General features: G+C 38.8%; 1 protein-coding gene across 5 annotated transcripts in view; it reads left to right on the forward strand.

Moving 5' to 3' along the window:
* rnf44 (ring finger protein 44) overlaps nucleotides 1–7,587 on the forward strand; it is a 150,532-nt gene extending 142,945 nt beyond the window's left edge. For 4 of the 5 annotated variants that reach the window (XM_043703738.2, XM_043703739.2, XM_043703743.2 and 1 more), the window contains 3 exons: nucleotides 31–152; nucleotides 2,007–2,106; nucleotides 6,181–7,587. In XM_043703738.2, coding sequence (XP_043559673.1) covers nucleotides 31–152; nucleotides 2,007–2,106; nucleotides 6,181–6,243 — 285 coding nt within the window. In that variant the 3' untranslated portion in view covers nucleotides 6,244–7,587. Of the gene's footprint in view, nucleotides 1–30; nucleotides 159–2,006; nucleotides 2,107–6,180 lie in introns of those variants that run through there. The other variant, XR_006313614.2, reaches the window with a different exon arrangement.
* Nucleotides 7,588–10,493: the final 2,906 nt, after the last annotated feature.

A 10,493-nucleotide genomic window follows, 5' to 3' on the forward strand; every position in this document is an offset into this window, starting at 1 on the left:
TATGCTGCTATTATCCTTTTATGTTTATAGGCACTGCTAAACTTGGCCGAACGATTGGGAGAAGCTAAGCCGCGGGGACTCACCAAAGCAGACATAGAGCAGCTTCCGTCCTATAGGTTTAATCCTGAAAATCACCAGTCAGAACAAACCTTGTGAGTGACACTTGCACTGATACCTTGTTTGTTCTAATCTGCTCTTTTTTTTCTTCTACATGATTGCTTCAGTATTATGAATAATAACTGCACGTGTAGAAAGTAAAGGACCTGGGTTACTTGAAAATCAGCTTAATGCAGAACAACGTTACCACTTTGTCATCAGTACTGTGACAAGTAAAACAGTGGTTTGTGTTGACAGCTGAACAGAAAATTAAATGTAATCATTTAAGGTTTAAAAAAAACTGAATCACCGAAGTCTTTCAAAGCAAAGCAGCTGGCTGTTGTGCTTCCCTGAATGTACAACTGGCTATTGTGGGAGTGTGTCCTGATCCCAACCTTCAATCATGGCTGGTGTAAGATGTGCCAGAGCTGAATCTTCTGCTAGTGACAGAAATGGCAGTGTAATATGTTAATAAAAATAATAAAGCATCCTATGTCAAAATGCCACAAACTGATGGAAGCATCTGCGTTTGTTATAATTCCCTGTTGTAATTGGATGCTGTTCCTCCTCTTTGAAAATTGTCAACCCCTGATTTATGTCATCTGAGGCCATTACAATGTTTGGGTAGGTACATTTCAAAGGGAGCACAAGAGATCCAATCCAACTCATTGTTACCAGCTTGAAACACACCAGCAGTAGAAACACACCCAGGGAGGTAGGCCCCACCTCAGTTTCAGAAATGTACCAGCACAAATGTGCTTGTGATACCAATTCATTTGGAGCAGAATTTCAGCTGATTTGCAGGTGGAAATGCCAAGGTATGGGGGTTGGGGGGTGAGGGGTTGTGGGGGAATAATTTTGCACTGACACGTTAAGAATGGTTTTATAAAATGGGAAGCTCCAAATGGAAAGCTGTAAATCCCAGCCCCACTAATGAGGCATTAATGGGTAATGTGGAATGTTTCCATTATCTTGCACATTATCTTTCACAGAAGGCTGATGTTGGCTGTGAAATCTAGCATCACTTGAAACCTGCTGCTGCAGCCTTTAGTCACCTGAGGAAACAGCTGTTTGAATATCATGACATCACAACTGATACCAAGTTCATGATCTACCGTACCATTGAGATCCCTATTTTTGAGTATGAGGATGAACTATGTATAACATAGAGGAGGCAACTCGAAGCACCATCCATTCTGCCTGTACAAGATTCCACATATTGGATGCACCAACATCTGTGTCTTCTCATAAGCAGGCACCACAAGCATTGGGGCTGTGATTATCTGCCGTCAATTTTATTGGGTTGGATGAACATTTCAGGTCTCAGTTACCAGTGTTCCAAAGCATGTAATCTTTTCCCAGCACCAGAAGAGGACAGAAGGAGTGCTTCAAGAATGTCCTGAAGAAATGTAATACTGGCATCAACTCCTGGGCTAAACCAAGTGGAGCTAGAGTCAGTGGGAAGGACCCCAGCATTGCTGAGACTCGATGGCAAAAAAAAAATGAAGTGAAAGTGGTGAAAAGACCAAGCCAGGACCTGAACTAATAATACATTCCAAACATCCCACATGACAGCAAATGCCAAACACATCATAAAATCTGTAGATCCAGAATCAACCTCATCAGCAATCTTTGGACTTGTGAAAAAGAATTGCCTTACCTTTGAGGGATTGACCAATAATAATGAAATAGTGGGTATACATAAGGCTGTTTAATTTCTTAACATGAGTATTCCAAATTGAGTATACATGTCAACAAAAGAATGAAGATGAGAGGAAGTCTTTGCAAAATCATCTTTTGGTTATAGTTCTGATTACATATGCTAAGATTTGATTACATATGCACTGTGATACTCGGTTGTTACATTTAATACAAGTACGTTTAATAGCACATTTGTTCTGTTTTCCTAGGTGTGTAGTGTGCTTTAGCGATTTTGAGTCAAGGCAGCTACTTAGAGTCTTACCCTGCAACCATGAGTTCCATGCAAAGTGTGTTGATAAATGGCTGAAGGTAAGAAGTACATTCTGTATGGGTCCAGAGTTCAAATACTGATTTCATCAGTGATGTGGAGAAATGAATTATCCTCACTAGAAAATAAATTTGCAGGACTTGCAGAGTAGTTATTTCAGTTGTTAATTGTATGCAGAATAAAGTTGAACATAAAGATCTACCTGAACTATCAAATGTCCCTTCAAATTATCTTAACTGTATACCTCCATTGGAAATGATTTTAGAATTAACAGACTTTTTTCTCTGCTAATCTAAAGATATTGACATTTGCTGAAACCCAGTTCCTTCAGCGTTTTGGTCACTGTCTTCAGTATCTCTACCAAATGGTTATAGTTGACTAATAGTATGGATATTTGAGTCATGATTCATTCAAGCAAGTGCAGATGATACTGAGTGAGAACATCAGTGGACATGCAACACCGTTTTCTGGGCAGTAGTCCGAAGCAAAGAAGTTTTTGTATCATTCTCCTTTTCTCTCAGACTGAGTATCAAACTTGTTGAAGGCAGGTTCACCTGAGACTTTTGAGGACATTTGACAATTATTTGGATAAAAATAATGTGCAAGGGTATGGAGGTTGGTGCTAATGATACTCTGGGGAAAAGCCAGCACAGGCACAACGGCCTATTTCTGTCCCTAAAGACCTCTGTGATTCTGTGTATTCCTTAATCTGTGCAGCCAATCAATAAAAGAGGGAGCAACTACCTTGCATTCTAGACATTATCAGTAGTTGGTACATTTAAAGTTGCAGCTCAGATTCAGGAACTGATATTCTCTTGTTGTTTATCATGTCATTATAATGTTTAGTTGAAAAACAACCATGGAACTCTATTCAAACTATTTGCTCTACGTTAGTGAGGGGGAGAGAGAATGATTATTGACTGCTGTTTTGTTGCATTTTGCTGGACAAGCAATTCTCTTTGGGAGAATGCTAGTTTACTTGTCAGAAAATAAGTGTACAGTACAAGGGTTCCATAGGCAGGTACATTGATCAATTTCATGGAGTATGTATGTTTCATGTTAATTGCTACCATAATTGTGCTTTAAGTGCCTGAAGCACACTGTATGTAATGGTGAATAATTATTTTAGATTTACAGACATGTTTTTCCGGATCCTATTTCTGTTGTAGTTTTCTATTTCTGAATGTTCCTTTAAAATCTTGCTATTACGTAGATACACATGCTGTAATTCAGGCACAGTTTTGTTAATTGAGCCAGATCATTTTTAACAGTTATTATCAAAATGCTACTGTTAATTTTTTTATTGCCATGTACAATTCAACAACCTTCCATTTCATTTTAAAAAAAACTTTTGTTGCTTTCCTCTTCCTCTGCTGAAAGCAATGACTCATTCTGTGGTGTAGTGTTAAGGACACTGTCTGCCTGTACAAGAGAACTGACTCGAGGTGAATTTAACAAGTGTCGCAGGGTGTTGCGTTCTGGGAAGAAGGGAGATCTGTTCTGTCCTTGATTGATTCTACTCAGGTCATTTCTAGCTAGAGCACTGAAGTGGGAACCCTGATTATTTTTGATGCAGTCAGTGTTAACTCCATGCATTTGAGGTCTGCTTACCCCACACTCATCAGGGTCGTACCTGGATCTTCCTGCTATTAATATTGTGACATTGTGATTCCATTCCTAAGACCTACTACTTTCAATGAAACAATTATGTGAAGTATGGATTCCTATGGGAATGCATTATTAAAACTAAAGTTACATTTCTTTGATTTACCCAAGCAAGAAAACATCCAATGTAGAAGTTGAAATACTGTCCTATTCATGGGGCAGCGTGGTGGCTCATTGGTTAGCTCTGCTACCTCATAGCACAGGGACCTGGGTTCAATTCCAGCCTCTGGCAACTGTCTGTGTGGAGTTTACATGTTCTCCCCGTGTCTGTGTGGGTTTCCTCCGGGTGCTCCAGTTTCCTTCCAAAGTCTAAGGATATGCAGGTCAGGTGGATTGGCAATGCTAAATTGGCCATAGTGTCCAAGGATGTGTAGGCAAGGCAAATTAGCCATGGGAATAGCAGGGTTGCAGGGATAGGGAGTGGATCTGGGTGTGAAGCTGCTCAGAGCATTTGGAGGGTCGGTGTGGACTGAATGGGTCAAATGGCCCGCTTGCACACAGTAGGATTCTTTGTATAGTTCTTCATGGGGTGATCGTTTCCTTTTACATTGGCTTCAATGAAAAGTTAATATTCAGGTTTTCTAAGAAGTTTTACAGTTTCTTGATTTGTAATATTTTATGGCCTTTTCTATACAGAGCTGATGAGCCTGTAACTTGAGCACTTGTAACTCTTGTTTAGTTTGAAAGTAATAATTAACAATCTAACCCTCTTTGTCACAAAAGCCAAATCTCTCTGAATATCAACAGTTAAATGTTGCTCATGTTTCTCTTTTGTCTTATTTTTGCTTTTCACCACCGCTGCTGGCTGTTTAAGTGCTTATCACTACAGCCCCACCTTTCCAATTTTGGCACTCCTCCTCTTGTTAGTTGTATCTCTCTAGATTCATAACTTTGCATTTACTGAAATGACAGTTCTTCAAATTTTATTCAATATTTAAAGCTGTCCAGATGCTCCAGATAATTGATGCCCTTGTCCTGTGAAATTTAATTCCATCCCTCAATTCATTATCAGTGACATACTTGAGAGGTTTATATCCATCTATGTCTGTAATCCTAAAATACATTTAAAGAAAGAAGAAAAATAACTTGCAATTATACAGTGCTTTCAGGATAACCCAATTGCTTAACAGCCAACAAGATACTTCTAAAATCAAGTCCTGTTTTGTCGGGAAATCAAGCAATCAATTTGTGTATAGCAAGGTACCACACAAAGAAAAAGCTGATGTCCACCTGAGAAGGCAATAGTGTCTTGGTTTGGTGTCTCATTTGAAAGACTGCACCTCTAAGTTTCCTCTATAATGCACAAAAATGGGCTTCAAACCACAACCTTCTGAATCAGAATTGAGTGCTCTGAGTTCCTGCAGATCTACTCCCTCCAATACTCCATTGATCATGTGTTTCCATGACAGTGCCACTCCCATAACCTTTTGCATTCACTACCTCAGTCTGAGGTTTAAAGCTTCCTTTCACTAGCCATATTTATCTACCCTGTGAGTAAGGCAAACCAAAGTCTAGACAGAATTAAACTTGCCTAGGTGATATGAGGGAGGATACTCTTCATTCATCATGCCTTCCCCTTGATTAACAGCGATCGAGGCTCTCATCTGGAGTGTGTTTGCATCTCTGCTTGCACTGTACTGTTTGATGATTTTCCTTTTGAAATGTTTATGGAGTTGTATTGTGTTAACATTGAGGTTGCGGTGTTGGACTGGGATGGACAAAGTTAAAAAATCTCACAACACCAGGTTATAGCCCAACAGGTTTATTTGGAAGCAATAGCTTTCGAAGTGCTGCTCCTTTGTCAGGTGGTTGACTGATGTGAACCACCTGACGAAGGAGCGGCACTTCGAAAGCTCGTACTACCAAATAACCTGCTGTTGGACTATAACCTGCTGTTGTGATTTTTAACTGTTAACATTATGTTCCAAACTAAGTAAGTTTAATTTATCCATATTTTGTTTATGAACGGTTCTGCTTTTCAAGTTAGATCCAGCTGTAAAATCTAGTGATTTCTTATCATAATCTCCTAGGCTTTTAATAATCTAGTGTATTGTTTATTTTTAACCCAGTATTGATCTCAAGCTTATATATTCGAGGTTACCAGCATTCTTTTCTAAATTTATGAATTGTCTCATTTGCTGATTTTTTTTTTTAACGTAACACCTGTATCTATTAATTCTGTTCAGGCATTTGTTGTGATGTGACCCACTCAATTTGTCATCTTTAATTCATATTAAGCTTATGAAGTTAGATCATGTGTACCTTTTATTGTCCTTAGCTTGTCTCTTGCCTTATAGTCAGTTATATCTATGCACACAGCATGACATCAAGCAGTACATTCTACTGAAGAGTATTAACAGATTTCTTCTGTTGCATAGTGCTGTTGATCTTAAGTGATTGTTGCATCATTCATAACAGCAAAAGTAAGTTTTTGTTTCTTCTTTATCCAGACCAATCGTACATGTCCTATCTGTCGAGCTGATGCTTCTGAAGTTCACCGAGATTTAGAGTAAAGCCATTTCCGCAGCACAATATTGAAGACGTTACCTAGGTGACGTGGGAGAGCACAATGTTCACCCACTCATCTGTGTTACCTTAAGCCTTCCCCTTGAACAACAGCAATCTAGGATCTTATCTGGAGTCCTGTTACCTCTGTTTGCACCGTGCGATTTGATGACTTCAGCAAACACCTAGTATCTTCGCTTAGAAACAGTTATGGAGTTGTGTTGTACTAACATTGTGTTCCAAACTCCAAAGATTTTAACCTGCGTGTATTTTGATGTGTATTAACATTTTATAGTTTGTATGATCATTCCAAGTATTGACACGAAATTTGAGGGGTTGTGATCTCATCATATGCTCGAAAAGAAACAGTAGGTGGAAGACGATGGGGTACTCTGCCCAATAAACCCTCCAGCATACTGTACTGATGGAGCGAAGCAGGATGCTTGAGAAGTGTGTGCGTGTGCGCGTGCGTGCGCGTGTCTGTTATCTGTGTAATGTCTGAATGTACCTATCCATGTTTTCTTGTATTTGTACCATACACTGGTCTAGTTCTCTTGTGTGCCTTTGCACACACTATCCTAACCACTTCCAAAATATTTCCTGTATCGTTTGCATGAATAACAGTGCGTGAATGTGTTTGAGTGAAAGGTTAGAGGAGGGAAAATATTTAATGTGCACATATGCATGCGTGTCCAGCCAGCTTGGACTGGTGATGACTAGCTCTATCCAGCTGTGGGTGGGGGTGGGAATCTGTGCTCAGCTATTACTGCCATGCACTGTACTGCACACATACCTAAGCTCACAGCCTTTGTGGTGCAAAAATTATTCCAAGCAGCTAAATTATTTAGGATTTGTGGTTGTTGATTGCTCTGTAGATGCCACCAATTGTTTACCAATGATTTATGTGGTGGGATAGTGGATTGTTTACTGTTTTAATTAGTCCTGACCTGAGGGACGGTGGACTCTGTAGGAGACCCATTGGCCAGGGGCCAGGGCCCTGTGTTCTGTGTTAGGAAGATTTTTGCTTTGGTACTTGCACAGTTACAGTTACCTCATTTTGCCATGTATGTATTTGAAATTTGCTAATATATATATAGGAAATGGTTCTGATGCTAAACATTTTGTGTTTTCATCCCATTTGAATCATATTGTTGTAGCATTTAACATAACTAGTTATAATGTATTATACATCTGTAAACCAAATTGTTTCAGAGACGAAATTTTTAACAGATTTGTACTTTTTTTATGAAAGTTGCTAGTTATGCTTTACCAGGTAGTGCAATCATTTTTTATTGTTGTGGCTGATTTGAGAGGGTTGTTCACTAATAAATGTATGATGTATACCAACATAACCAAGTTCCATGGCTGAATTTAATGTTCTAATTTCAGAAAGTGTGTTACAGACTCTGAACATTGAGAGGAAATAGAGGAGTTTGTGTTAATTGCTGTCGTCACCATTACCATCTCACAACTGCGGGGATGATGCTGAATCCTGGTCACAATGCGACTGTTTTTTGTATAGATTAAGCTCATATGCTATATTTTCTTCCAAGCCCCAAATTAGAATCTATACATGGAAGCATTTTCTATTGAGCAGGATATGAGTGGAGAAGGTAGTACATTGAATTGTGTTTCGCACTAGTTTTGATGAGTGCTTTCATATATTGTCTAATTGCACCACAGAGTTAACTGGTTTACTGATTTTTCTTAACTATATTCTGACATCATAACATTTTTTTTGTAACCTTGTTACGTTTTAGTCCACAATCTTCATGTGTTGTGACATTTTTTTGGAGAACGTCAGTACATGTTACTTCCCTGATAATCTCCTTACATACTTTGCAAAAAGAAAATGTCACTTGTTCCCAAGTCTCCAATGCAAATGTAAGCACTAAAGTCCTAAAATTAATAACTTTGGATGTAAGTTTGCTTGCTGAGCTCAAAGGTTCATTTTCAGACATTTTGTCACCATACTCCGTATTATCAGTGAGCCTCCAGTGAAGCACTGGTGTTGGTGACCTGCTTTCTATTTATGTGCTGAAATTTCCTTAGGTTGATGACATCATTTCGTGTGGTGTTATTTCCAGTTGTTTTTCTCAGGTGGTGGTAAATGGGGTCCAAATTGATGTGTGTTGATAGAATTCCGGTTGGAATGCTATGCTGCTTGGAATTCTCATGCATGTCTCTGTTTGCCTTGACCTGGGATGGGTGTGTTGTCCCTGTCGAAGTGGTGTCCTCCTTCATCTGTATGCAAGGATACTAGTGAGAGAGGGTCATGCCATTTTGTGGCTAGTAGATGTTCATGTATCCTGATATATTCGTGTATCATCAACTTGGACCCCATTTACCACCCTCTGAGAAAAAGTACAGGAAATAACATCACTACCCCAAGGAAACCTAAACTCACAAACAGAAAGTGGGTCACTAACACCAGTGCTTCACCAGAGGCTCACTGATGTTACCTAGTATGGTGACAAAACATCTGAAAACAAACCTTGCAGCTCAGCGAGCAAACTTGCATCCAGAACCTCAACCTGAGTTACAAATCTTCTTAAAACTCCATAATTAATAACTTTGACAATAAGCAAGGTTAGCCTATCAATCAAGTTAACTTTTTTAAGACATTGAATGAATGTGCTTCATCGCTTCAATTTTTTTTCCTTCTGTCCACAATCACTTTTTGGAAACTAATTCAATGTCACCTTCAGCATTGTAATTTCATGCTGTGTTGTGTATTGACCTAATATTTTTTACCTTATCACATCAGCCGTCCTGTAAGATATCAGACTAAGATAGCTGGTTATTGTTGAATTGGGAGTAAGTAACCTTATTCCTTGGCCACTGTGCAGTGGATTATTGCAATTCAAGATCTCCTCCCTACCAGAAGACCAAACTGGGACCTTTCTATTATCTGAAACTTTTCCAGGTTGTTTTTATTACCCAGTTTACATGTTGAATGCTGACTTGCTCTTCCTTGGACCCTCTGTGTATTTGTCCAGAAACCATTGAGGGGCCTTGAAGGAATCTGGTAATCAAGGTTTTCTACATGTTTTAAATTGCAATACTTGTATTCTCCCAGAGAAAGAACCTTGCTCATTCATTATTTTCTTTCCATTCCCAAGGCTATTTATAAACAAATAATGTTGTCTGAAGGGGGAGTATTGGCCAGAACACCCAAGAGAATGATCAGTTCATTTAAAATAAGCTGTCAATTCTGTTTAAAAAGTCATAACAGAAAGACACTCCGCTTCATAATGCCATATCGAATACTCTTGCATAAATTATTTCAAGTTTTTCAGATTTTTTTTTTGTTTTCATGACTTTGAGAGTGCAGAGTTCTTTATATTTTTTGAATGTGAAGGCAATTCTAATTGCTATCTGATCCAGTACAATTTCTGGACATTAGGACCACTCAACATTCAGAACTGGTCTTCTTTTAAAATAGTTTTATTTGAATGTTATTGTTAAGTCTTCACCTGTTTGAAAAAAAATTCATGACTGACTTAAAATATGTTGAGACAGAGTCAAAGACTCACCAAATCAACAAATGTAATGTTGTTTGGAAACTTTGTCTTTAGAATTCTTTTGGAAGAATCAATGTCTTAAACTTGGCTCCAACATGGAACTTGGTATAAACAGAGGGCAGCTTCACCATTTATTTATTGTTCTACTCAGAAAAATTGCAGCATGATGGCTCAGTGGTTAGCACTGTTGCCTCACAACACCTGAGACCTGGGTTCAACTCCACCCTTTGGCGACTATTAGTGTGAAGTTTGCACATTCTTCCCATGTCTGCATAGGTTTTCACTGGATGCTCTAGTTCCCTCCCACAGTCCAAAGGTGTACAGGTTAGGTGGACTCGTGATGGGAAAAGCAGAGTTACAGGGATATGGATAGGGAGGTGAGTCTGAGTGGGATGACGAGCTGAATGGCCTGCTTTTGTACTAAGGGGATTCTACAATTGTAGTGAAGAAGATGGATGAGTATTTGCTCTCATAACTCAATGGCAGAGTAAAAACAGTTGGGGGGAAAAATGCAAATTCAGAAAACAATATTTTTATGCTATTGTTTTTATGGTTTAGTAAAATTCCGTACAGGAATTTAGCATGATCTAAAGAGAACTCTTCCACCATCACCCAAATCTAAAACCCACAATCTAGCCTAAAAAAGCATAGACAACCACTAAGCAGTGTTGGCTATAGAACAATTCTATCAGGAGCGTGAAACATCATTTCTTAGACTTACTTGCCATCTACTA

Source organism: Chiloscyllium plagiosum, unplaced genomic scaffold (genome assembly GCF_037043375.1).
Source record: "Chiloscyllium plagiosum isolate Xiang-an unplaced genomic scaffold, Cpla_swu_hap1 HiC_scaffold_16, whole genome shotgun sequence".
Classification (NCBI taxonomy): domain Eukaryota; kingdom Metazoa; phylum Chordata; class Chondrichthyes; order Orectolobiformes; family Hemiscylliidae; genus Chiloscyllium; species Chiloscyllium plagiosum.